Source organism: Frankliniella occidentalis, unplaced genomic scaffold (assembly GCF_000697945.3).
Source record: "Frankliniella occidentalis isolate FOCC.00 unplaced genomic scaffold, Focc_3.1 Scaffold216, whole genome shotgun sequence".
NCBI classification, from domain to species: domain Eukaryota; kingdom Metazoa; phylum Arthropoda; class Insecta; order Thysanoptera; family Thripidae; genus Frankliniella; species Frankliniella occidentalis.
Genome location: NW_026267342.1, coordinates 558,737 through 585,898, shown reverse-complemented (window position 1 = coordinate 585,898; position 27,162 = coordinate 558,737). Strand labels below are relative to the sequence as shown.

At 44.6% G+C, this 27,162-nt stretch overlaps 1 protein-coding gene across 31 annotated transcripts in view; it reads right to left on the bottom strand.

Annotated features, from left to right (window-relative positions):
• LOC113201767 (twitchin) overlaps positions 1-27,162 on the bottom strand; it is a 66,876-nt gene that overhangs the window by 9,879 nt on the left and 29,835 nt on the right. For 12 of the 31 annotated variants that reach the window (XM_052272643.1, XM_052272666.1, XM_052272642.1 and 9 more), the window contains 41 exons: positions 27,029-27,082; positions 26,853-26,936; positions 25,844-25,891; positions 25,636-25,686; positions 25,225-25,287; positions 23,987-24,034; positions 23,842-23,901; positions 23,671-23,721; positions 23,427-23,558; positions 21,909-22,019; positions 21,634-21,789; positions 20,277-20,318; positions 19,855-19,935; positions 17,364-17,516; positions 14,419-14,469; positions 13,050-13,197; positions 12,903-12,967; positions 12,708-12,722; positions 12,424-12,595; positions 12,192-12,328; positions 9,771-9,857; positions 7,910-8,035; positions 7,682-7,826; positions 7,462-7,601; positions 7,112-7,256; positions 6,638-6,779; positions 6,393-6,517; positions 6,181-6,319; positions 5,891-6,105; positions 5,606-5,812; positions 4,992-5,300; positions 4,615-4,917; positions 4,376-4,526; positions 3,847-4,289; positions 3,221-3,523; positions 2,851-3,135; positions 1,878-2,774; positions 1,497-1,796; positions 1,250-1,416; positions 1,034-1,169; positions 69-956 (listed from right to left, as the gene is read on the bottom strand). In XM_052272643.1, coding sequence (XP_052128603.1) covers positions 69-956; positions 1,034-1,169; positions 1,250-1,416; positions 1,497-1,796; positions 1,878-2,774; positions 2,851-3,135; positions 3,221-3,523; positions 3,847-4,289; positions 4,376-4,526; positions 4,615-4,917; positions 4,992-5,300; positions 5,606-5,812; positions 5,891-6,105; positions 6,181-6,319; positions 6,393-6,517; positions 6,638-6,779; positions 7,112-7,256; positions 7,462-7,601; positions 7,682-7,826; positions 7,910-8,035; positions 9,771-9,857; positions 12,192-12,328; positions 12,424-12,595; positions 12,708-12,722; positions 12,903-12,967; positions 13,050-13,197; positions 14,419-14,469; positions 17,364-17,516; positions 19,855-19,935; positions 20,277-20,318; positions 21,634-21,789; positions 21,909-22,019; positions 23,427-23,558; positions 23,671-23,721; positions 23,842-23,901; positions 23,987-24,034; positions 25,225-25,287; positions 25,636-25,686; positions 25,844-25,891; positions 26,853-26,936; positions 27,029-27,082 — 7,375 coding nt within the window. Of the gene's footprint in view, positions 1-68; positions 957-1,033; positions 1,170-1,249; positions 1,417-1,496; positions 1,797-1,877; positions 2,775-2,850; positions 3,136-3,220; positions 3,524-3,846; positions 4,290-4,375; positions 4,527-4,614; positions 4,918-4,991; positions 5,301-5,605; positions 5,813-5,890; positions 6,106-6,180; positions 6,320-6,392; positions 6,518-6,637; positions 6,780-7,111; positions 7,257-7,461; positions 7,602-7,681; positions 7,827-7,909; positions 8,036-9,770; positions 9,858-12,191; positions 12,329-12,423; positions 12,596-12,707; positions 12,723-12,902; positions 12,968-13,049; positions 13,198-14,418; positions 14,470-15,208; positions 15,248-16,659; positions 16,705-17,363; positions 17,517-19,854; positions 19,936-20,276; positions 20,319-21,633; positions 21,790-21,908; positions 22,020-23,426; positions 23,559-23,670; positions 23,722-23,841; positions 23,902-23,986; positions 24,035-25,224; positions 25,288-25,635; positions 25,687-25,843; positions 25,892-26,852; positions 26,937-27,028; positions 27,083-27,162 lie in introns of all 31 variants that reach the window. The other 19 variants (XM_052272648.1, XM_052272663.1, XM_052272644.1 and 16 more) reach the window with 18 other exon arrangements.

Here is a 27,162-nt window from a genome sequence, read left to right as displayed (position 1 = left end):
TTTGAGTACACTCGCTCGGCAGAAACGGCGTCTAAAATCGATAAACGAAAACGGTATACTCCACTTACAGAAACGAGCCTTGGCAGTGTGCGTCTTGGTCTCCTCGCTGGGCTCGCCAGGGCCGGCCTTGTTGACGGCCCTGACGCGGAACTGGTACTGGTTGCCCTCCTCCAGCTTGGGAACCGTGGCCTGGCACGTCGGCCCGTGCACCTCGGCGCACTTGACGAAGTTGGGGCTGTACTTGTCGCGCATCTCGACGACGTAGCCCGTGATGGGCGCGCCGCCGTCGCGCGCGGGCGGGGCCCACTCGAGCTTCACGGACGTCTCGTTCCAGTCCACAATCTCGGGCAGGCCCGGTGCGCCTGGGGCGTCGAAGGGGTCCTTGGCCAGGACGGCGAGGTCCGTCTCCAGCGGATCGGACTCGCCCTCGTCGTTGACGGCCTTGACGCGGAACTGGTACTTCTTGCCCGGCTCCAGCCCCTTCACCTCGTGCTCGGTCTTCTCCGGGTCGCAGAAGCCGGCGGGCGTCCACCTGCCGGTGGTCACGTCCATCTTCTCCAGCGTGTACCCCGTGAGCGGCAGGCCACCCAGGTCCTTGGGCTTCTCCCACTTGAGCTTGCAGCCCTCCTTGTGCACGTCCAGCACCTCCAGCGGACCCTCGGGCTTGCCGGGCTTGTCCAGGATCTCCACCTCGACGGTGGCCTCGTCGAAGCCGTTGGCGTTCTCAGCGCGCAGCGTGTAGGTGCCCGTGTCGGAGCGAGAAGTCTCGGTCAAAGCCAACTTGGTGTTGTAATCCTCGTTTTCAATCTTTACGCCAACACCGGTAAGCGGCTTGCCGTCCCGGGTCCAGGTGGTGATGGGAGCCGGCTCGCCCTTGACGTCCACGTCGAAGCGCACCGCCTGGCCCGCGCGCACGCGGACCTTCTGCAGCTTGTCGCGGTTGATCCAGGGTTTGACTGTAACCGTAAAAATCTGGGTAAGCACGGTGGCACGGAGGGGGGGGGGGAGAGGATCGGATGCTCCTGGTACTTACGGTTTCTAGCCTTGGCCACGATGGGCTTCGTGGGCTCGCTGGGCTCGCCAGGACCGGCCTTGTTCACGGCACGGACACGGAACTGGTAAGTCTGACCTTCCTTCAGGCCCGGCACCTTGGCGAAACGGTCGGGAGACTACAAAACGGAAGGGAAGAGCAGTTTGTGAGAAAACACAACTTGAAACAAGCTAACCGGTCCATACGACGGGTGCTTACATGAGTGGCCAGGACTTCGTCCCATCCCGCGCTGAACTTCTCCTTCTTTTCGATGATGTAGCCCGTGATGGCGGCGCCACCGTCCGACTTGGGCGCGTCCCACTTGAGGTCCACGTGGTCCACGTCCCAGTCCTCCAGCGACGGCGTGCCCGGCTTGCCAGGGGCGTCTAGGAAAAGAAATAGGAATCTGTCAGAGGGAGCGACCTGTAAAAGGCCAAACGGAAGCGCCGGCGTGGCGTCTCCTTACCGAAGGGGTTCTTGGCGGTGGTCGCCTTGTCCGTCTCCAGGGGCTCGGACTCGCCCTCCTCGTTGACGGCCTTGACCCTGAACTGGTAGTCGTGGCCCTCTTGGAGGCCCTTGACCTCAAACTCGGGCTCGTCTGTGCGACCCACCGGCACCCAGCGGCCCGTGGCCACGTCCAGCTTCTCCACCGTGTAGCCGGTGATGGGCTTGCCACCATCGTCCTCCGGCTTGTCCCACTTGAGCTTGGCCGAGTTCTTGGTGACGTCCGACACCTTGAGCGGACCCTTTGGTCTGGACGGCGCGGCTGGGGGGATCAAGGAAGGTGCATTAGCATCATGGAGATGCATGTAGAGAGCAGTAAAGAGAGAGAGAAGTGAGTACTTACAGAGCACGGTGATCTCCACCGTTTCCTCGTCCTTGCCGTGCTGGTTCTCGGCCACGATCTTGTACAGACCGGTGTTCTTACGGATGGAATCCTTGATGTTGAGCTTGGTGTTGTAGTCGACATTGATGATCTCGACGTTGTTCTCCGACTTGATCAGCTTGTCGCCCTGGTACCAGGTGATGGTTGGTGGCGGCTCGCCTCGCACGTTCACGTCGTAGTTGATGGGCTTGCCCGCGCGCACCACGATCGGCTTCAGGTTGGTCCTGTCGATCCTCGGCTTGAGGGCGCGGTGCTTGACGGTGTGCATCTTGGTGGCGTCCGAAGGCGGTGACTTGCCGGCCTTGTTGATGGCAATAACACGGAACTGGAACTCGGCGCGCTCCTTAAGGCCCTCCACCTTGGCCTCAAGCTTGTCGCCGGCCACCTCGACCGCGTCCTCCCAGTCGGGCTTGAAGCGGTCCTTCTTTTGCACGATGTACTTCTGGATGGGAGAGCCACCGTCGCTGTCGGGCTTGGCCCACTTGAGGTCCACGCTCTCGTTGTCGTAATCCACGATCTCGGGCGTGCCGGGCTTGGTCGGCTCGTCGAACGGGTTCTTGGCGATGATGGCCTTGTCGGTGAGCAGTGGCTCCGAGTCGCCCTCGGCGTTGGTGGCCGTCACGCGGAACTTGTACTCGTGGCCGGGTTCCAGCCCCGTCACCTCGAGCTCGGGCTTGTCCTTGTCACCCGGCACCTTGCCGACGCGCACCCACTTGCCCGTGGCCGTGTCCATCTTCTCCACCTCGTACTGGAGGATGGGGGAGCCGCCGTCGTCTTCTGGGGGCTCCCAGTGCAGCTTCAGGCCCTCCTTGTGCACGTTGGTGGCCTCGAGCGGACCCATAGGCGAGCCGGGTTTGCCTGCAAGAGACGATGACGCAATTACACAATTTGTCCCATTGTGCCCGCAACCTAGCACCGGATTTCTCATACTTACTGAGCACGGTGAGCTCGACTGTCTCCTGGTCCTTGCCCGAGGCGTTCTCCGCGATGAGCGTGTACTTTCCGGTGTCGCGCCGCGTCGCGTTTGTGATGCAGAAGTCGGTGTGGTAGTCGATGTTATCGATCTTGATGCGCTCCGTGTTGACGAGCGGGATGTTGTCACGCCACACCCAGGTGATGGTTGGTGGCGGCTCTCCGGTGATGTCCACGGACCACTTGTGCGTGCGGCCAGCCTTGATGGTCACGCTCTTGAGCATCGACCTCTCGATGCGAGGCTTGACTGCAAACAGGAAGAAGGCGCCCATCGTACAAACTCGCATACGGCAGGCTTGGTTATATTGGCTAATAGCTAATGGGACACTCACGGTTGCGGTGCTTGCACACGTGGTTGTCGGTGGCGTCGGAGGGCTCGCCGCCGCCCGACTTGTTGTGCGCGCGGACACGGAACTGGTACACCTGCTGCTCCTTGAGCCCTTCGACCACGCCCTCGCAGTTGTCGTTCTCCGTCTTGGCCACCTCGACCCAGTCGGTCGCGTGCTTGTCCTTCATCTCGATGGTGTAGTGGGTGATGGGGCGGCCGCCGTCGCTCTGGGGCTTGGCCCAGCGCAGAGTGACCGACTTGTTGTCCCAGTCGAAGATCTCGGGCTTGCCCGGCTTGCCGGGTTCGTCTGTGGATTGAGGCGACACAAGAAGACAATGAGCGATTGCGAGAGGATGACAGGGTCCCGCGGTCGTCTAAGTCTACGGAGGGGAGTACTGCGTGCGTGTGCCGCTGGAATAGGGAGTCGTGGGTGTCAACCCGTGCAATGGGGAGCGTGCGTCCGTGCGGGTGAGCATCTCCACTTACCGGACAAACGCTAAACGCATACATTGATCGACGGAAAAAGTAATTACGTACAGGTCTTTTTTTTTGTTTCAATAAGTAAAATTAAATAATGCGTGTAAGGAAGTATCAATTGCACAGTAATCGTTACAGCGACTAGACACTCACCGTATGGGTTCTTGGCCACGAAGCTGTCTGTGGTCTCGAGCGGCTCAGACTCGCCCTCTTTGTTGACGGCCTTGACGCGCAGCTTGTACTTCTTGCCCTTCGTCAGCCCTGTCACCTTGAACGAGTCGGCGTCCGGGCCGACCTCGCCCGCCGGCACCCAGCGCCCGGTGTCCAAGTCCATCTTCTCTATGACGTAGCCGGTGACGTCGCTGCCGCCGTTGTCCTCCGGCTTCTTCCACTTGACGGTGGCGTGCTGGGCGCGGATCTCGTCCACCTTGAGCGGCCCTCCAGGCGGCGTGGGCTTGTCCAGCACCACCACGTCGGCGACGCCCTCGACAGTGCCCGAGCTGTTCTTGAGCACGAGCTTGTACTTGCCGCTGTCGGCGCGCACTGCACGCCGCACCGTCAGCACCGTGTTGCGCTCGTACTTGTCGATCGTAATCCTGGAACAAACAGGGGTGCGCGTTAGACCGGCGCTCGCCTCCCGGACCTGCCGCCTGCCTGGCCTCCAGCTGGAGGACGTGCCTACCTCTCTTCCTTGTCCTCCTTGATTTCGGTGGTGTTGAGCAGCCAGCGCACCTCGGGCTCTGGCTCACCACCGTACTTGATGTCGTACTTGATGGTCTGGCCCTTCTTCACGACCAGATTGATCAGGTCGTTGCCAATGATGAACGGCTTGACTGAAAGTACAACAATGGCGAATAAGATTACGAATTTTAACGAGAAAGTGCGATGATGGGCCATGCCTCCAGAGACTGTGCAACTCACCAAATCTGCACTTGGCGATAATTGGCTTGGTAGCATCGCTTGGCTCGCCAGGGCCAGCCTTGTTGACGGCCCGGATACGGAACTCGTACTGAGTGCCCTCCTTGAGGCCGTCAATGGTTGCCGCGGTCACGTCACCAGCGATCTCTTTGCCTGTCGCCCAGTCTTTGCCGAACTTCTCCTTGTACTCGATGATGTACCCAGTGATTGGTGCGCCACCGTCGTTCAAAGGCTTATCCCACTTGAGGTCGGCGTGGTCCTTGTCCCAGTCCACGACCTCCACGTTGTTGGGCTTGCCCGGCTCGTCTGCGAAATGCACGAATATTTGAGAGCCGTGGCAGAAACACATAAACGGAAGTAGATTCAACCTGGATACATACCCCAGGGATCCTTGGCAAGGATAGGCTTGGCGAACGTGGCGGGCTCGGACGACCCGATTTTGTTGACAGCGCGAATCCTGAACTTGTATTCTCGCTTAGGAGTAAGGTCCTCGCACTTGAACACGGTGGGTGCGCCAGGTTTCACCTCGCCGACGTTGTCCCAGCCACCTTTCACACTTAGATCCTGTCGCTCCACGACGTATTTGACAAGCGGCGCGCCACCGTCATCCTTGCCGGGCTTCCATGCCACTATGCACGATGTTGCGAAGACCTCTGTCACGTCAACGTCCTCTGGCGGCGAAGGTACGTCTAACGGAAAAACACAAAAACAAAGAAAATGATAAAAACCGACTGGTTCCACTGTGAAAAAAAGTAGGTAGGTTTACAGGAAAATTTTCCTTGACGTAAAATTACAATTTGAAATCGTAAAAATACATGCAGTATGTATCGACTTCAAATCCCTTGGCGAGTAAAAAATGTGCTGTCGTAAATTTACAACTTAAATTATAATTCGAGTTTACAAAATTTTTGTAAATTTACGACAAAATTTTTCACAGTGTCCGACTGGTTTTCGCAGACACGAGGAAAGAGTAATCATATGCTTTATTACTCACCTTGCATGTTGATTTTAAGGTCCTTGGTAGCCTCGCCTTGACCGTTGCTTATCACAATTTTGTATGGCCCGGTCAGATCACGCGCCGGCTTCTTGACCTTAAATACGACCTTCTCATCCATGACGATGATCTCAACCTCTTTAAGCGGCAGGGCCTTTCCATCCTTCATTAGTTTAGCCTCTATGGGCGTCTGCCGTGTGCCCTCAACTGAAGAAACAAAACACACACAAATTAAATTAGTTTTGCCAAAAACACTTTTTCCTTGTTCTGAAAATAAGAACTCACTCTTGTAAGGAATGTCGAAAATGATCGGCTTATTGCATGGTCCCTCAATTTCATCAGGGAAGTCAGGGACGGGCTTGCCTTCTCCCTTCTTCACAAGGAGCTGGCACGACGAGCTTAGGTTACCGGATTCGCAGGTAATCTCTCCCTCGTCTGACATATCAACCTTGTTAAACACTAACTGGTGTTTACCTCCACCGAGATTCTTGATTTCAATCCTGAATGACAGATATGTGATTTAGTTAACACTGCTAACATTGGTCAAATCTGCTAAAATATACTAAAAATCCCACCTATCTGACGGAACGATAGGCTTGCCGTTGAACTTCCACTCGGCGGGTGCTGTTTGATCTTGAAGTTCAACATCAAGGACAACCTTTTCGCGCTCAATCCCGGTTGTGTCCTTGAGCTTCTTGTTGAAGCGGTTCATATCTACAAGAAAGATAATATTAATCTTACGAACTACCGAACTATAGCGGCACCTCTCTCTTGCATCGCCACTTACATTGGACTTGTATTTCCGCTTCCGTTTGGTCGGCATTCGTGGTACATTTGTACATACCACTGTCAGTAACTTTCGCGTCCTTAATGACCATTTTCCGCTTTCGGCCGTCGGCCGTAATGGTGATTCTGTGGAATAACATTCAAACGTGCAACAGACACATGCAATAGCAAAATTCTCTACTTTGACCGCTTACCAGCAAGGACATCACAGGACGTACTAAGAGAGCCAATACACGAGACACAAACCTTTTGTCTGGCTTGACTTCTTCGCCATTTTTGAACCATTGTACGTCCCCAGAGGGATCGTCAAGTTCACAAAGAAGAGTGATGGTGTCCTTCTCGGTGAGCTGCTGGTGTTTAAGAACCTTGACGAATTTGTACGGATATTCTGTAGGCAGCAGGCAGACGAATAAACACGGGAACAACAGGACACGAGGTAAAAGAGTAGAGACAAACGACATGCAACAAGGAAATCTCAGACAGTTTCTCCTAAGGTAACAATGCAACGGTGCAGGTATTTGGTCACTCGAATAAGGTCCATATGCATTTTCAAAAATAAAGAGAGAAGATTATGGCTACTAAGGGCAGGAGTAAAAATGATTAGCATTTCAGATGACAGGTTTAGAAGTCTGAAATATGGGAAGGACACAAAAAGAAGAACCAAGAAAATGAGTGAACCTATCTATCCAGCGGCACGGTTTGGAGGGTTTGACGGCTCACCAGATATTTTGACTTCCGTGATGGTTTTGTCATCCTGTTTTGTAATCTGGCAGACGTATTCTCCACTATCTTCGAGCACTGCCGATTTGATCACTAAGCGGCAATTTCCTTGCATGTCCTTGCTGATTTCATAAAGATCACCATCCTGTCAAGGCCAAAATAATAGTTAACCGAAGCTGAATTCAACTACGTTGCCTGCGGTTGTGCTGTGTAAAGTAAACTCTGTTAAAATAACGTCAAACATTGCGGTTTGTTCACTCCACAAAACAGTTCAGACTAAGAAAAAATAACCACGGTGGAGTAAGCGCGGGGCCCTGGAGGTCAGCTGGTAGAAAAAGGGAAGGTCTTACCTCTAGCTTTTTATCACCCTTTTTCCATATGACCTTTGCCATACTGTTGCTGACACCGCACTCTAGTATCACCTCGTGCTTAGTGTAACCTTCAATGGTCTTCATTAGTGGTTTAACGAAGGTATACGTTGGAGCCGGCTCTGAACAAATACATAACAAAAATTAGGACATTGGAGTAAAATAGTGTTTTAATCCGCATGTACATGTTAAGAGGACGCACCATCGACATTCAAAAATGCCATAGAACTAACACCAGCAAGTTCAATAGTGTATTTTCCAGCATCCTCCACTTTTGGATTCATAATTATAAGTTGATATGTATCATTCTCGGTCTTGAACTTATATTTGCTTCCGGGGAAGAGCTCCTGTTGTGTAAACCGTAAATATTTTTAGAGTGCCTTTCGGAGATAGTTGCATGTATAGCATCAGTGCAGTAAATGAAACCTACATCTTTACGTAAAAACCACTTTGGTTTACAATTCGGTTTCGAGAATATTGCCTCAAACATGACTTTCTTGTCTTTTCCTTCCTTGGCATATTGATCAACAAGTGGTTTCAGGAAGGACTCCGGTTTCTACAAAATTAAACACAAAGGTAGTTGTTTGCCCTCTGGATGAGTCATACAAGTAGTTGGCGTGTACTACGATAAACAACACTAAACAATTTCACATTTTATCAAATGTTAAAAACAACAAAAATGGGTGTGGAAAAACGCGTGGTAAAGGATTGGTCGGGCCGGACAATACAGAAGTGACACTGAAAAATAAAACAGAAAAAACTTTCAGAATAAAAATTATGAAAAGACAGATTACGAAGATGCCGGGTTCGACTACGTATTTCCCAGGACAAAAACCAAACAGGGAAAGAGACAGATTTTAAAAAATATGCCCCGAGCAACAAAAATGAAAAAAAAAAGTTTCCTATACCTCTGTAAACTCAAAAAATACAACAAAAAACTAGTTAAATTTTGGAGAAAGAAGGGTGCAAAAAACAAATACATTTTGCATGCAAGTTTTTACTGTACCGGGTGCTTTGAAACACGCAATTTTGTGGGCAGGTTTGCGTACTCACAGGGGCCACGATACCTTAGGCTAGGGAGAGGGCAAACCCGCCCTAGTCGATGCGTGCACAGAAACACCCCGTACTTTTCTCATCTGATTATTGTTTTGCATGATACAGTGGACTCTCTCTAACTGTTGCCTCGCGAACTGTCGTGTGCGAGAAAGAAAAATGGTGCGTTCCATGCGGACTGACTGCCGGCTACGGCGGCGTGCCCGACTAGCCCGACTGCCCGACTCGCCTGCTGGAGGAGTGCACGGTAAAAAGATTGTCTTCAAATCCGAGGAAATTCCTAGGAATTAAAGGTCGGGTGGATGATTTCAAGATTGGCCCTTGAAATCCCAGACACTGTCTCGAAACCCGCAACTTCCAAGGGAAAGCCTTGGAATATTCTTCTGGTATTCAAGGGTTTCCCTTGAAATATTCAGATCGTTCTTCAAGGAAACTCCTGCTTGAATACCAGAAGAAAACTCCAAGGCTTTCCCTTGAAAGTTGCGGGTTTCAAGACAGAGTCTGGGATTTCATGGGCCAATCTTGAAATCATTCACCCGACCTTGAAATCCAAAAAAAAAAAAAAAAAAAAAAAAAAAAAAAAAAAAAAAGCCTCAGATTTCAATACTTTTTTTTACCGTGTGGCGAGAGCGGAGCACGACAGCAGCGAACACAAAGGATCCTCACTACCTGTCGCGGCGAAAATTAGCGAGAGTCCACTGTACAGAAATAAATACTGACATGCACCTAATCAGAAAGTTCTCGACAAATGCCTTAGCTTATTGTGACTTGAACTGTAGAGTATAAACAATAAGAATGAAATAAATGTTAGAGGATGTGAAATCTTTAGTCTTCGAATGGTTTACAGAAGATACAACAAAGCCACAGAGGCATGCGTAGAATGTGAACCAATCCCAAAACTTTCGCAAAAAACTTTTCATTTTGCCGTCAAAATTCGTTATTTTTAACGCATACAAAAACTACTTTTCAACATATTTTGCCATTTTAGAGGCAAAACGACTGGGTGGAGGTTCACATGGTTCACAAATAAGCAGGGGTACGGAGAAAAATAGAGCTGGAAAGACATTCCGGACGCCCACTGTCAACCAACGAAATCAGAAGTCCTGGAGGAAAGAGCGAGAAGACTAACAAAGCACAAGTTTTGACAAAGACAAGAAATACGAAAAGTAAACAGAAGCATACAGGAATGAGACAGACAAAAGTGAAGAGAAGGAGACGTGCGACATTAGTAGTCCAACCTCCGTCTTCTGAAAGTGATGAAGTACTGGCCAATCGGGGATAAGCTCAGCAAGAGACTGCCTCCTTGACGCCACTTTTTCACTACTCTAAAAACAGATTACAAAACGTGTCAACAACCATGTAATGGGAAATGCACTTGTTCGTACCATGAAAAACTGCTTAATGCTTTGGTTGCGTATGCCAACACAACACATTACAGAGAAGCTTTTTTAAACACGATACTAAAATATACCAAATGTTACAATAGATGTTCGCAAAAAAGGCGAGTGCCATTTACTAATTCAAGAAAAGTAGGGTACTCCAAAAATGCACGGTAGCGAAAGGAGACAAATAAAAGTCAAAAATGAGCGGTATAGGAGAAGCTTCCGCAGCGTCTTGATTTCGTCATATATGAGAGACCAGCCAGACGATCAAACATCATGACGGTTTCTGAAATAGCGATGTGACTTTCATTTCTGACATCCGGTTTTGTTTTTAACCTTCCGGAAAAGCACGCTATTGGAGTACCCTATAATGGAGAAACGCTCAAACGAGCAGAAAACTCCCACATGAGAAATTGGTAGCAATTAAGAAATTAAAAGATGTATAGTCCGGTGACCTACAACAGATTTTTCATAGGTACACCACAAGCTTAACACGTTAGAGAGGCACTTAAGCAGCGATAAAAGCACTATGCGTTTCGGTTTAATACGTCTATTTATTTTAAATTTATTTCTATTATTTACTGATGTTTATTTTAAATATTAAGGCAAACCTTGAGCATATCTTTGTCCAAGATTTGAAGCGTAGGCCAATCAGTTATAACTTCTTGCAGGGAGGTTCGTCTTCTCTTTTCGAAAACATCCTATATATTACATAAAATACAGAATAAGTACGATGGAGAGGTAGCTAGTAATGTAAGTTAGCCTTTTGGTTAGAATTATTGCAAATAACGGATAAACTTTGATGGAAGAAAACTCTGCCCTGAGGCACACTATATCATTTTCAGGAAAACTAACGGTCACCATTTTTTTTTAACAAACGAACAATCGTATCGACGTTACCTACTTGTGACTCCAATCGGCGTAGTTCAAATATAACGTAGCAACCAACTACAAGAGGCTAGCGCAAAATTGTCGGGGACAAAGCACAAATTTAACTTGCTACAAGAAAGTAAGGTCAAAACAGAGCGTTTTATCTACGCTGTTACCCAATGGACTACGGGATAGTAATTCTTAAGAGGTTTTGAAGCAAATGATTTTTCTCAACTCTACGGGTAGACGAGAGAGAAAAGGCAAGGGAAGATGTTTAAGTTTGTCACTGCAGACCTCCGTTCGCCGTAGCTTTGGCCAATCAGGAACCTGGTCAGCAAGTACGAAGCGCCGGCGTGGTTGAATAGCTATCAAGTTGCATTCCCCCTGAGAGAAACAAATTCAGCATAGATATTTCCGCTTATTAAATGTGCGGGAGTTACGATTGAAAAGTGAATTATCCCTTTCGTTTCAATGTAAGAGAAGGAAGTGATTGGAAGAAAGTTTTATTCCATCAAATTGTGCTACTGAGATATAAAGCTGATCATATATGGGGAATATGGAGCATTTCTCGATCGAACTCTTAAATGACCAAATCTTTTTTTTATTTGAAAACAAAATGTTTGAGATATTGGCATTAAAGAGAATTTAAATAAAGAAATGCTACATATGTCTACCTTGACCCATCTCCAATGTGTGTCTCCTCGCTTGGTAGATGGCACTTTCGCTACCACTTTTCCCTCTACTTTGATCACTATGCCGCCTTCAGTATCATCTTCTATCCAACCTGATTCACTTTCACCCTGTAAGAGTAATTATTGACAATATACGGCAAATTAGCATGTGTGCATTATTTTAATGCATGTAAGTTTTTGGCATTATTGTTACTTGATGGTAAGTAGATAGTAAATTTTTGTTTGCACACTGAGCAAGGTTAAGCCTTCCACGCATGTTACAGGAAATTGCGGCACGCTATCAAACATGGTCAATCCGTGCAAATATCACAAATCACGAGATTGGTTTTCAATTGCTAGGATGACTAAACCTGATTCATGGCAGCTCAAACGACAGACACAGAAGAGGCAAAGGGAAAAACACTCTCTTGTAAAGAATGTATAAATTTAAAGAAAACATGTGTGCTTTGATTTGGCTAAGTGTGCACTGCAAACAAAGCGATCGCTGACAACATCGCCCGAAAGTGTATCATATGGCTGCCGAGGACAAACAGATTTTTTTAAAAAACAAACAAATATTAAACAAGTGTTACAATGACTGCATCGCCTGTAAGTAACATGTTATATATGCTAACACTATTAACACCGTCGAATGAGTTGACGAGGCGACAGCAGAAACCTAAAGAATAAGAAATGTAGGATTTTTATTAGAGCAGTTGTAAACTGGTGTCCTCACCTTCTCAACTTTCTTCAACGCAGGAACGGGTTTCTCAACCTCTTTGAGATCGCCCCAGTCCGGGTCTTCCTTGTCTTGTCCCCATTTGGCGTACTTTCGTTTTTTGAGCATAGCACGGAAATCCATGCCACTGGCATCTGTAACACGGCACAATGCGCATCAGCTTTCTGCTACACAGTGGGAAACTCTCCACCAGCCCGCAAACTTGATTAAATTGTGTTATTACACGTACCGGAAACATACAACTGCATCTCTGCGGTGTCCTCTCCATGGCAATTAGCCACGACTATCTTATACTTTCCTTCGTCGTTTGGCTTCGTCTTGCGCATACAGAGAGTGATCGTATTTGTGTTACCGTCGGTGAGGAATTTGAAGCGACCGCCTTCAATGATCTCGGTCATGCCCTGCATAGATTATGTTTGTCAGCGGGCATAGATATAGAGTCTACTGCAAGATGTCACTCAACCAGAACTTCAAAAAATAAAAAATGTAAGGCTATAGCGGAAAGCAACTTACCGTAATAGTGTCCGGCTATTTAGAGCGAAAAGCATGAAAGCAAGACAAACATAGCGACGAAAGCAAATTATTAATTGCAAAGAAATGAGCTTCAGTACTGAGTTTGCATTACGCAAAGCATTAAATCTGATTAGCTTGAAAGTATAAGTTATCACGAGAAAGTCGTTTTGAAAAGACATGGCACCTGGCACCTACCTTGTAGAATTTAAATGTAGGCGCAGGATTTCCTTCGACTTGCACGGTGATGTAGGCGACTTGATCTGCAAACCACACGGAATACATTATTTTTCCCAATGTGCCAAAGTGCGTATAAATGGGCGTTTCTAGAAGCAAGTTACGGACCTTCAACAGCAGAGTAACTTTCTTGCACATCAACAATGACAGGAGGACCTGGTTCACCAACAGCCTTTAGAGGTGTCGAGGGCTTGTTAATGAGCTCCTCCAAGTCGGCTACACTTGGTCTTCGCATGTCCGTGCTTGGACGTCGTCGCTGCAAGCCATCAGAATACAAGTTCAACACCACAGTTTAAGACGTTTACCCCATGTAAGACTCATAATTTGCGTAGTGCAATCGGCCATACGTGGGACAATGCTTCTTTGAAAAAGTAAAAATGAAGACAAAACAACTGTATTTAGTTACCTGATTTTATAAGATACACAGGAGAAAAGTAAATGAAAGCATTTTTTGTTTAACGAGAAAGCGATATTGAAAGAAAGATTGAACGGAGAGAAGAACGTCTACACAGAACAAGCAGTTTTCACACGCACATACAAGAAACGTTTATCACACATATCCACGTACAGAAACACAAACAGGTCAGAAAATAGGAAAGGTTCTACAGGTGGTACAGGAGAAAAGCGTGTTTGAATCCTGGTGATGATTTCTTACCAGCAAGGGAAAGGATACATAAAATCGTGCTGTATCGAACAAAGCTCACCTTAACCGACTTCATTATGCCGACCATGCAAGAATCACATCCAGTACAGACGGAGCCACGTCTATTAGGCTTTGTACATACGCGCAGTAGACAGAATAAGAAGAAGGGGTGCAGGGGTATTGGAGGAATAAGGGGTAAAGAACGTGTGTAACAGAGTCACGGAAAGGGGTGGGAGTTCTAGGGCCTACTACGGACCACGGTAAAAACACGTAAATTTATTTACAATTATCCCGCTTCTGTGACCAACACGCCTTATGCAGGCAGACTTGATGACGACATGAAGTTCCCTGAGCCTGAAAAATGTTTCATGCACATGTTACACTGGATGCATGTATCTCAAGTCATCACCTTCTTTCAGAATAAACGGAGGAAAAGACGCAATAAAATGAGTCACTGCACACTTCACAGGCTCTAAGCTCTGTTCCTCTAAAAGGGACATAAGCTACTGAGCTATCGCGCCAGCACTTGAGGCGAAAAAAAATAAAAGGTCAACCTCTGTACAAATTAATCACAGTTTTCTCTATTTATATTTACAAACCCTAAAAGCGACATACAATTTTTCGTCAAGCCTTATCATGAAAATCTCAAGACTACGTCTATGAGCCATTTTAGGATCCTGTCAAAAATATTTCGGTCCCATATGCTCTTAGAGTAGTTCTCTGACTTCCTATGACGCTGGAATGGTTTATACGGTGCACCGCACCATATACAACCACGCCACAATTTCCATAAGGCCACATACAAAAAAAAATCCAAAAGGTTTTGAATCTAACCTGTTTTGCGCCCTTTGCACCTTGCTCTTCACCCGGACGAGAGCCCCTTTTCTGGTTTCATCAAAAACAAAATAAGAAATCGTCGTCTATTATTTTATGTCTTGCTAACAGGGTAGGGAATGTGGAGTTTGGAGAGAAGTTGAAGCATTTTGTTTAAAAACCAAAAAGTTGAAAGCATAGGTATGTTTTGTAATTTGATTAAAGTTCCTGGTCTGTTCGTATACGGACAGCGGCACATCCATTTAAGTACACGCAGTGTTTCACAGTTAAGATTACCCGATCACCAAATATAACATTTGTTAAAATGTAACCGAAAAAAACTGTACATGTGATCAATTTACAGAGGCGTTAAAGTATCATATAAAATGACTTCTGATCACGACAAAAAATTTGCACACTGGAAACGCAAGTGTGTGAATGTCGCTCACCTGCAGGTGTGTGAATATCCATTTGCACACTTAGAGGGGTAAAGGTGTGAATTTTCCCCGAAAATTCAAAAGTTTACCCCCGTAAGTGTGCGAATGGATATTCACACACCTGCAGGTGAGCGACATTCACACACTAACGTTTTCAGTGCAGTATATTTCAATATTTGCCTGCGAAATGGGCATTTATTTTATCAATGTGACTTTCGACACAGTTACGCATTCCGGCTACATTTTAACTTATGTATGTCAGACTGTGGTCGTGCGAGTGAAGTTGAGTTGAGCAAAAAAGGTCCAGCGGCGTCATTGTTAATCCTGCGAAAAAGCCTGCAGGCAACTTTTGCACCCTGTGCCACAAACCTCACCTTAGCATCTAATACCTCACCAGGGCGCAATTTTCCAACCTGTAGAGAAATCAATGACAATGGTAGGAGCTCATTAATCTGTTCTACATTTGCTCCATGCGGATGTGGTACTTTTAGTTCTGGTTGAGGTAAGATGACTGAAATACTCCGGAACAATACAGCACTAATGGAATTGGGAAAGGGCAGTGAGGGGACGGATTGCTAGAGTTTATCAGAGAGGATAACGGGAACAAGACGCCACAAAACGACACTTGGACGAAACACGAGACAAACAACACCTGTAGAAATATAACAGACACGGGACAAAATTACCAGAAACGAGCCTTCTGAATCTATATAGAGAGTGTACTACATACGCAATTATTCGCCACTCTATTGTAGCATAATAGTACCTTTTCAAGGGAACGCTGACCGAAAGCACGGTAAAAATGATGTCTCATGTTTTGAGGAGAAAGGGAAAACTTTAAAGAAGTTCCATATTTGAGGAAAGCTCCTCCGAGGTCACCGCAAATTTTGAGGAATCTTCTCAACAAAAGAGGAAAAAAAACACATTTTTTGAGATTTCCTTAAATTCTGAGATTTCCTCAAAATCTAAGATTTCCTCAAAAACTGATATTTCCTCAAAAACTGATATTTCCTCAAAAACTTATATTTCCTCAAAAACTGAGGAGATTTCCTCAGAATCTGAGGAGATTTCCTCAAAATATGAGATTTCCTCAAAATCTAAGGAGTTTTCATCAAACCAATGGAGTTCTTCAAAGTTTCCCCAATTCCCTCAAAAAATAAGTAATCGTTTTTAACCTGAGTAAGTTGAGGAAAACGGAACGTTCAAAGGCACCCAAGCGGCTGGGCTAACGTTCCTCCCTGCGTCTACTTTTGCAGGGACCGAGCGCCGAGGAAAGGTAGGCGGCCGGGACAGCAAGGTGGCCGGGCCACTACATCTATCTCTCTTACCCTTCTTGCCGAAGAGCTCGTAATGTGTGTGGCAAATGCAAGCGCGGTTTTGCGGATAGCTCGAGTTTGCGACGCCTGGGGTAGCCAGATCGTGCATATGCGGGTCGCATAAACGGTATAGACAGAGCTGATCAAATGCCTTTCCACGATCCGATTTTTTTTTTTTTTTTTTACGTCCACCCGGCGCTCCCTTGAAATGACCGTTTTTATTAATTGAAAGATTTATCAGCCCAGATTTTAATACGTGGGCAGTTATACTTAACTAGATCATTGCGTCTAGTCGATGCAAGACAAAGAGTACGAGACAATTCAAACTAAAGAATTGCAAACCTAAACAAATAGAAAATCAAAACTACAACGAGGACACTTCAGCGAATCATGAAGCAATGACAACACTCCAACAGCTGGAAAAATATGCTTCCGGTAAGTTGTAAGTATGCGCAGAAGAGTTGAAGAGAGCGGCGAGCGAGAAAACAAAGTTAAGCTAAATTTCTCACCCTTCGATCTTCCAAGACCTCGCCAGGTCGCAGCTTTCTATGCTCCTACAAATTAGATACATGGTTATGGAATGTTCAAGTAAGTAGATTCCATAAAACCGGATATTTTATATTTGTATACATATATAAAAAATGTACAAAGTCGGTATACGAGATATCGATTGACAGCGTTATCTGCAGTCGTGCAAACTACTTACAAGTGCATGGACTTTGATATCTACCTCCAAACAAGATGACTACCTGAGCCTGGAGGTTAAAATGGAGAGCCCTTTTACGAAGGGTGTTTTATTTACAATAGAATATACAGAAGATTAACGAGAAAAGGAGCAACATGCCACTAATGTCTAGGGCGGTAGCAGTGTCCAATCTCTATCTAAAAATCCTACAATTAGTCACGTCTACTACGATTCTACAAGAAAACCGCACATTACGATGTGTACTACTACACTGAAATTCGAAGCAATTCATGATATGGAGAGAATTTCAGTGCTCAACCTGAAGATATAAAATTTTGCAGTCTCTGCGCAAGTTTATTAACGTACCAGATGTGGGCTATGTTCATACGACCCACAAACCAATACGAATAATTTAAAAAAAGCTTGCTATACAAAAGACCCACCCCGATCCACAGTATCGACAGTTCGATAAAGTGTTGCAATGTACTACACAGTCCTAAAATTACACTAGTTACTTAATCACCTTACCTCGTCACTGATAATAAGCGAAGGTCGTCTGCCTCCTTCCTCGGGAGGGATGAGAGATCCTCTGCGGCTCGATCCAGCTGATCCAGGTATTAGGGAGCTCTTTCGACTTCCCGGACCCTCATCCGGTGCAATAATTTCAGGGATTTTGGCACGCTAGAGGACAGGATGCACACAACGCATGCATTAGACTACGGCAAAACAGGGTCTTGGTGCGGTAATGATCCTATGGGTAGATATATTTTCGTGCTGAAAGGGTATATATTGGATTCCGTTTCCATGCCAAATGCAAATAAACATAAATAAAGGGCAAAATAATATTGTCAACGAACAGTACAGATAAAGCCTGTATCCAAACCACGTTAGTGTAAGGCTGTTAGGATCCCAATAATGCGGGGTCCCGAAAGGATCGGGAAAGGTTATTGTGGTCCACAGGACTCCATGATATTTGGACCCCGGGGTCCTGGGTACAAATACCAAGGGGCTCCTATCGACTCCTGAAATCATTCTGATCTTTTTGTGACCTCATAATATTTGGATCCCGCATTAAAGTCCCGCAGTTTGGGCAAAGGTCTTAACAATTAACAATCTTTAGTCCAAGGTGCAATTTAAACTTGTTTCGTCTCTCCAGAAGTAGTTTAATGAACAAGATCGCCAGTAAAACGCGAACAGCTTTCCATAACTATTTGAGTCGGAAATGCTAAATATGATAGGAACCAATACAAGAAATCAGAAGATCTACAATGAAACATTCAAAATCGTCATAGAAAAGTACTCTATTGAAGGAGCTTTCACAATTTATATAATGTACTTCACTTTGTGCACTATGTTGTTTTGTCTTATTTGCTATGTTTTTTTTTAAAGAAAGTAATCATGAATACTTACCTCACTTTAGAGGTAAACATACACACAACACAAAACATCTAAGGAGCTAGTAACAACACATGGCGGAAGTGTAAGCAGGTACAGCAACACAACGAGAAACATAAAAATAAAAAGGTATTGTCTTTCTGTGTCGTCATACAATGTGGTTCGTAGTATGGTCTTTGTTGTCCTGAGTAAAGTTGTGCAAAATGTGAGAGTAAAAACCAAAATATCTAAAAAAAAATGCTACAGGAAAACACCACTATTTGTGTGAGCCCTTTATAAAATTGTCGTATTCGGAGAGTATGTAAACAGAAAACAAAAAAAAAACTGTTTCATCATGAAACAGATCAGTAACTCACGCAACAATACCATATTTTCTTCACGACGGTAGGAAAGGTAGAAATTGTTTATGAAATGACACATACGCATTAAAATAGACAACAATAGCAAATACTTGAAATCGAGAGCATTTTTTAAAACAACCGCATGCACCACCCAGTTTGTGAGTGCATCACTTTCTTAAAAAGAAAATGCCCTTGATTTCATGCACCTGTTTTACTTGTTTCTTTTTTTTGGGGGGGGGGGCACCACAAAACATATTTTTACTTTGTTTAAATGGATTAAACGATCTCTAAAAAAAAGAGGGGGAGGAATTAAGTGGTCATATGAGATGGAAAAAAAAATACTCACTGGGAGTGGTGGGCACACACCTTTAAAATCGATAACACTAGAAAAAGAAAAAATTCTTACACCTTGGTAAAAATTTGAGTACATGTAGCTGGACAGCACAGTGCGGAGGATACATTGCAAGGGAGTTGGTCTCACCTTCCAGGGAGGTCCTCGTGTCGGCCCGGGGGCTTTTTCAAAATTTAATGGCGATGCTTTAACGTCACGCTTGAAAATATGATTTGTCGTGGAGTGCGCTGGCTCCACAATTATAATAGGAATTGCTGGAACCCTTGGTTGCTCCTTCGGCTAGGAAATTTGATTTAAAACAAACAATCTTGGCCTGATTATGAAGAAAGTTAATATTTCTGACAAAAGTTATGAACACAATATAACCCCTAATAAGCTGCGTATCTCCGACATCTATTTTTAAACTAACACATCTGAAAATTAAGTTGTCTTTGGTCATCGTATATATTGTCGCTTCAATACAAGAGTGTGTGCTGCTGCTTAACTGGTAAGTGTATGCGCGGTTTGCCCTAGAGAAGCGATAAGCAAAATGAGTAAATTAGTCTTAAAAACGCAAGTGAGCAAACTGTTGACACTCGCTCTGTCCTTGACCACAATTAGCATAGCAAGAACCAACCGTTGTCACTGTGCAGTCAAATACGATTAATGCCAGCCCTACGGTAAAAAGAGTATACAGAAATTGTTTGTAAAAGCGAGCGCATGGCAATGATGATAAGGGACGGAAGGCAGCGGCTAATCTAATACTAGATACGTTCAACTATCCGTTGGAGCCAGACGAACTTAAAGTGCTAATTACTACTGGTTATGCTGCTGATCCAAAGTAAACAACATTCGAGCGAGTCGAGGAACGTATTTCTTACAATATAATCTATTTAAACTTTGGATCAACTGCTTTTCAGCTAGTTCCAGTCTAGTAGTGAATTTTGCTGACCTTCAGCGTACGTTCGTCAAAGGTATCTTCTTCTTCTTCAGAGCTGACTGCGCTCTCGAGGCTACTAACGCGCCGCTCCATCTAACAGCATTCAGAATGTATTAGGATTAACCTCTAAAAACATTGTGGCTCAATGTGTACGTCACCCTACTTTCAAATACAAACTCAGCGTAAGAAATAATAAGTTGTTAACGCTTGAGCAGATAATTACTCCAAAGTACTGGGTATTAGTGTTAAATGGACAGACTGATAGAGAAGTTTTAATAAGAATGGTACATATGGTGGCGAGACATACGTACTAAAAGACTGGGGGACCAAAGTCCAAGAAAACCCGAGACAACCTCAAGAATGTAGGCTACACAGAGAAACGCAGTAACTACAAACACGTTGGTTAGATATACACAAAAACATCAAGGTCTTACCGAAGGAGTTTTGCTGTTGACCAAAGGCTTCTTCTCGTCCTTCTGCGTGAATGTCCCAAGAACACGCAACAAAGATGAAGTAGAGAATTAGAAGGAGGTCCCATTCCTTTTGACAATATATACAAGATGCAAGGTAGAGTAAAAAGAAATACTGACAAGTATTGTGAGTTAGAACAATCGTGATAACCATGCATGTTCTGAGTATATTATGAGTGGCAGTGAACGTTAAGCTTCACAATGGAGATGGGATTTCGAATGGAGATGGCATGTAAAACATAATTGAATGTCGTTTAATCTTTAAAATAGCGCATTCACGCTTTTCAAAACATGTTAGGCTCACGTCAGGCATGAGCGAGATTTCAGCGTAATCAGATGCAAAAGAGGCCCTAGTTCAAGAGAGGGAAAATCCAAATGCAAAGGTATTATGTTTCTCTGTACTGGTCCGTGATTTTTCATTGCGATTATTTTGGGCTACTACATGAGTACGATCGGCACATTCCTTTTAATAATAAATGGCCATCGATAATATCCATAATATTCTGGTCAACATCGGAACGCATAGAATAGAATGCATACAAAATGCACCAGAGTCCCCTTCCCTTTTCGGGCTGTACCATCTGCCAGGCCTACGACAAGGGCCCTCTCGCTCCATCCAAGCCTTAACCAGAGAGACTCTGAGACATAGAGAGATGAAAAGCGGGTGTTAACTCAGGAGCCGTGAGCCGGATCTCAGCACTGTGATTGGTACCGCTTGTCTCGCCGGGCCTGACAGTTGGACTCTTTAAGTCAGACAGGGATAGGCAGTTGCAGAAAAACGCTACGGAGACTGCGCGGAGGCGGAGGGGCTTCTAGGGCTGGCCGAAAGATGTACAGCAGCACCAGGCCTGGAAGCGCGAGCGTCACGAAAAATAACTTTCCGGTTCGTAGGGATCAGAGGTCTGGCCAACCACAGAACGCAGCTTTTGCGGCATTGAGTTGACTGTGGTCTTTCTCGGAGTCTCTAGCCTGAACAGAGAAACGAAGCTAAAGAAATAAGCTTCAGACGAAAGATGTGTATAGAGTTATGGAAGAGTGAAAAAGGAAAAGCAAATTTCTAAAGTTGGTGGGAAGTGCATGATTTAATAATGGTGTATAAAGGTTTAACTGCAGATTTAGTCCAAGTCTACCCTGGGTAAAATTAGCCAGACCCAAATCTATAGAGAAAACAAAGAAATAACAAATTTGTTGAGTAGTTATGATGATAGTTATCATTTGATCTACAACAAGGAACAAAACCTACTTCAAGTTATTTTAAACTACAACGTCTCAGCCTGCACTTTAGCTACGTAGGAAAGGAGAACGGTAAAAAAAGTCTCACCGGTTTCAAGGCAGCTGCTTTCACTTGCCCCTGTTTTATACCTGGCAAGCTAACTGCACTATTGACTTGCCCTGTTGGCTTTGAAGTCGGTGCGACAGATTTTTCGACAATCTGAGGCTCAGGATCGGGAACAAACGCCATCGGATCGTACCTTTTCTATTTAAAATATTCCAATCGTCAGTTAGTAACAAAGTAACACTTGATGATAAAACGATTGCGTTTACAAGAAAACGACGTTGGCGAGAAATAACGTTAATAACTACTCTGGACCTCACCGTCCTGGGCCGAGCCTCGTTTTGCTCTGCAGGAGGAGGGGTTAAGGTGTTGACCTCATCAACTGTTTCGGGCTCGGGGTCAGGAATAAATTTCATGGGATCAAATTTCCTCTGCTCAACAAAAAGAGAATATAACTTGATTAATCTATATTTCCCAACGTGTAAATTAAGCGTTACACATTTTCCAAAATCAAAACGAAAACTACATATCTAAAATACTGGAGGACTAACTACTACCTACATATTAAGTTCAAGGAATGGTCGATGCATTAATTATTATTCCAAAATTAGAGTCAAAACACAAATCGTCGGTTAAACAGAATAGTTAAAAGGGTAAAATGTGATAGGTGGAAATACTCGTAAGCGTTTCGAACAAGATGACAGCAAAAACCTATGCGCTCAGGAATAAAATAATCTCCCTTCACCAATTTAATATTAGAGCCAAATAAAAAGCGTTATAAATACAGGGTGGTCCTCAGACCCCTTCCTTTTGTTTTGCTTATACTGTGCATGCGGGCCGTCGCTACCGTCGCTCACCACGATGACTAATGTCCTCGTGTGAGTATGCAACCCATCCGCACGCCTGCATCCGGTACAGTATCATCAAAATAAAAGAGAAGGGGACTGTGGACCACCGTGTCCACCGAGCGAAACTCGGATAATGCAATGAGCATCTCCCCCAGGCCAGTTTCGAGTGCAGAACCCCCTCGAAGGGGTTTAATCGATTGGTTACGACTCCAAACCCCTTTCTTGCTTCATTTTAAATTATTTTTAGTAGGAACTGTCAGGGAAGCAGTTTTAAACGGCTTCTTGGGAAAGAGTTTTTGAGCATTAAAATAGTTAATTCAATGTCGGGTAAATGTCCTCTATTTCAGACGCCAGACGGCCAGGAGACGCTCAACCAGGTTCCATCAAAATAAACGTTTCCTAAGAAAATGCGAGGGTACTTTGGAAGCTGAACACCGAGCCCCTAAATCGAAAACCGGTATCCGGAAAATGGCTTCCGAGAGCTCGCTGGAAAGGTTAGACCTTCTAAACTATAGATTTGAAGAAATATTTTTTAATATCTTGCATACTGTTCTCTCCAAAAAATGCCAAACTGGCATTTTGAGGCGCCGCGAAAACGGACAAATTTTATACCGCTTTGCGAGAATGTGGGGCTCTCAACGGCAGGTCATCGCACATCTTTCAGGTTTTTTTTTTATGAAATTGACTGTACTGTCTTCAACTTTTCCCAGGCACTTGTTGATTGAGGAGGCGCATTTAGGCTTGCTACTGGAAACAAATGCTTAGACTGTCTACTGGTAAGTGCATGAAAAAGGAAAAATTCAAATATATTAAGAAACCTAACTACTGGATTAAAACTTGAGCAATTTAAAGAAACAAAAGAATCAGGTACAAAGAAGCTTGCCAAATATACTGTGCAGAACTCCATTAACGCGACAGCTTTGCTACTACCAATTGTACTCAAATGGTTAGACTGCATTGAAAATAATTTTCCAGTCGACATGTTCTCACCCTTGCAGAAGTTTTTTCTGGCTCTAGATTTTGAGTTATTCCCATGTCTTTTGTAACTGGTGCACTTAATGAGTTGTCTGTCACAATTTCCACATCAGGGATGAATGCCATTGGGTCGTACTTTTTACGCACCTGAGTAAATTTTAAAAAGCAAAAACTGTAATACTAAGAATAATTTCATTGCGAGGCAGACGTATCTTTTTTTTTTACAAACTGTATGAATAGTATACAATAGGGTTCATACCGGAGGTTCTTTTTCACCCGCTTGAGGTGCTGTTAGGAGACTCTCCTTTGGCTAAAGGGGAAAGGCATTACTAAGTTAAGTGCTCCAATTAATTTGCTAGACATATAGTATTAAAGTTAGATGTGAGTCACATAGGGTACGAATTTGATGGTGTACTTTTGTGATAAGTACCTTAACGTCCTCCACCTTAAGTGTTGGAGTGGGCTTGAGTGTAGGTTTAGGCTCCTGCACCTTCAAGTTTGTAGAATAAAAGAAATTAGTGTTTTATCAAGTAGGAAGTATGATTGTATTCTGCATTCAGGAATTGCAACTGTACCTTAGGAGCTTCAGGTTGAACTCCAAGTGTTTTTCCTGTTGGTGTAGCCTTAAGAAACATGCAAGGATGCAATGTAAGTAACCACATATATACTGTACATGACGTTTTTCAAAACGGTTTTTTTAACTACTCTTTCTGCTTGCTGTAGCAGGCAATTAAAGTAGCCTGATTTCCACATATTTCCAATCGCATCAATACTTCTTATCAAACATTTAAGGTGCCCTTACTCTCAGCGCGTTCGGTGTTAGTTGACGTGACAAAAAACTCTATTGAGGCTGTATCAGATTAAGGAGTTTAACAGTGTAATAGTTAAACAGTTCCATTTTCCATATTATTTGGGAATATAGCTATGATTTTCACATAAAAATGTGTTTATATTCCATAGATTTTCACATGTTTCACATGTTTTTTTTAAACAGAATCTTAAATACATTTGGTGATGAAACCAATACACTGGTAAAACAAAGGTAGGATATCCTACCTTTAAAAGGCACTAAAACCCCAAAGGCATTAAAGTTTTTTTCGAAATATTTCGTTCCTATGGAATAAAATTGGAATGTAAGACCTGTTTTCGTAATCTACGCAAAATTCCACATCGAACGAGCCTAATGTGATGAGGTTTAGATCAAAAAGGCATAAATAGATAACAAAAATTGTATTTTTTGAATTGCTTCTCATTTGCTGACTGCTTATCAGAACCCTGAACCATATCACATGTAGGCTCGTTTCACGCGGAATTTTGCGAGGAATGCGACAATGTATCCTAAAATGTGATTGGATTGCTCATCTAGCAGATATTTGGGAAAATCTGAAAATACACACTTTAGCGGGTTCAGCACCTTTGGAAAGGAAGGATATCGCACCTTTGTTCTTCTAGTGTAACTAACACTTAAACATCAGAACTTCAGTGCATACAGAGAGGACGAGCTAAGGGTGAGGGCACCTTTGTACTTTGTGTGTCAGAGTGGACGATGCAGTTTTGCGGGTTTAACTATACTCAATCCATCGATAAGGCGTCATGCCATGGCCACTGCGGTACAAGAGGGTATGCAATTCCGCAACACTGCAGCGTCCGCTTTGATACACTCGATAGAAGCCTGTTGTGCCGACGTTGAATAGTAAGTGGAAGGCTCGTTCAAAGCTCAGGAACCACAAGAGATTTGTCATAAGATGCTTCTTATTTTCCATTGGGCCAAGAGCTTCAACTCACTGAATTATGTTACAACAAATCGACTTACCTCACTCTCGGGGACCTTGGAGGCTACCTTGACATCGGTAGTAGGTTTCTTTTCTGGTTCAGTCTGGAGATGCACGTGCAAAAACGACCAAACACAAAAGCACTTATAAATTCATATATAACATGCACCAAGTGCGTAAACACGTCGCATGAATGTATTGCTCATTCCTTCATGCAAAATATGTACGTGTGACTTAATACAAAGTGCAAATAAAGTTATTGAACTTAAGTGGTCGATTGACCTAAAACTACCCCAGTATCATATGTCTCCCTAGAGGAATGCATTGTATACGAATGTAAACACCTCACTTATTGAAATAGCAGCTGATAAGCTTCCTATCCTTTCATAGAACTGCAAGGTAAGCAAATTTACACGCAGCAAAGGCCCTAAAAATACTAAAGCGCAATATACCTTATCGAATACTGAAGATTTGCGGCGGGCTTCAGAGGATTCCTCTTGAATCTGTATCAAATAAAAAAGGTGTCAAAGCGCGCAATGTTTTGAATTCAATAGCATTGACTGCAGTGGTATCATAAAAGAGAAGAAGGAACGATCGCAAGAGTGAGCAATGACACTTCGTGAACTATATTAAATATATTGTTGAGGAACGACGGTGTACCTTAACAGATTCCCTTCGTATTGGCGTTTTATCGCCCTCTTGAGTGACCTGCAGAAAAAAAAGGTTCAAGGTGCTCAGCTATTTACAGCAATCCAAAATCATTCATGAGTAGAATTAAGTTAGTCAGCAGGTGGGTAAGCTTCAGCGCAAGAATAACCTTAAGGAAGACCGGAGGGAGAGGATTAGTCTATTTCACCCATAACAGAGGGAGTGAGAGGGAGGGAGTGAGAGGGGCGACTGAGAGGAAAGGAATGTGAGGGAGTGAGAGGGAGGGAGTGGGAAGGAGAGACTGTGAGGGAGAGAGAGTGTGAGGTAGGGAGTGAAAGGAGGAGTGAGGTAGGGGAAGAGGGTACAGGAGACTAGGGTTGTCAATGGTGGGTCTGACCGAAAATCTTAGCCCAGCCCCGTCTAAAACAGATTTGGGCGGACTAAAATTTCAGGCCATACCCGCCCGATCGAAAACGCTTTGAAAGGGAGAGGAAGAGAGATCGGTTTATAAACTGAGATAGAGAGATCCAGAAGCGAAAGCCTTAAGCAGCGCACTGCGCGTCAACGGTGCTAACAGTTACATACTAAATGGATTTGTAACTTTTATTTGTACGAAATTATCGAATTATTTGCACACATTACGGTGTCGATTCGAACCGTTTAGCGTTAACAAAATTGCAGCAATGGAATTCACCACTACAATAAATTGTACATAGTCAGTTCTAATTAAAAGTGGACGGTAACTGAGCGCTTGAATGAGGCCTGAGCGGCGGCGGTGCTTCCAGCTCCAGCCGCTAGGGTCCAGCACGCTCCGAATCCACTATGAGAAATCGTGCGCTCATAATAGTGGTTAAGGTTGAAAGCAGGGCCACCGCTCAGGCCTTATTGTTACCGTACCATACCAGGGCCATTTGAGTAAGCCTACAGAGTAAAGTTAAGTGAAGCAAAGAAAAGAAAAGGCAAATGAGGCTTTTTTGCTGCAGGAAGCCAAGCACTGAACTAAACGAAAACGGATGGTTACCTCGGTTTTAATAACTGAGGCCTTTCTTTTCGTTTCGACCTCCTCGTCGACTTTTTTCGTGGAAAGCCTTCGTTCGCCAGGTTTCTGCGCCAAAAAGAATTCACGTGTCATATACCACAAATTTGCAGCAAATCGCATTTGAAGTATACATATTTATTATCACGTGGAAAGTGTACCTTTAGCTCTTCTACAGTGAGAGATGATTTCCTATCATCTGTTCCGTTTTTCAGCTGCAGCAAAAAGTGGTCACATCAATCATAGGGGCTTAAGTTAAGTAGTTCGAAACTATAAATTTATATCAGCACTTAGA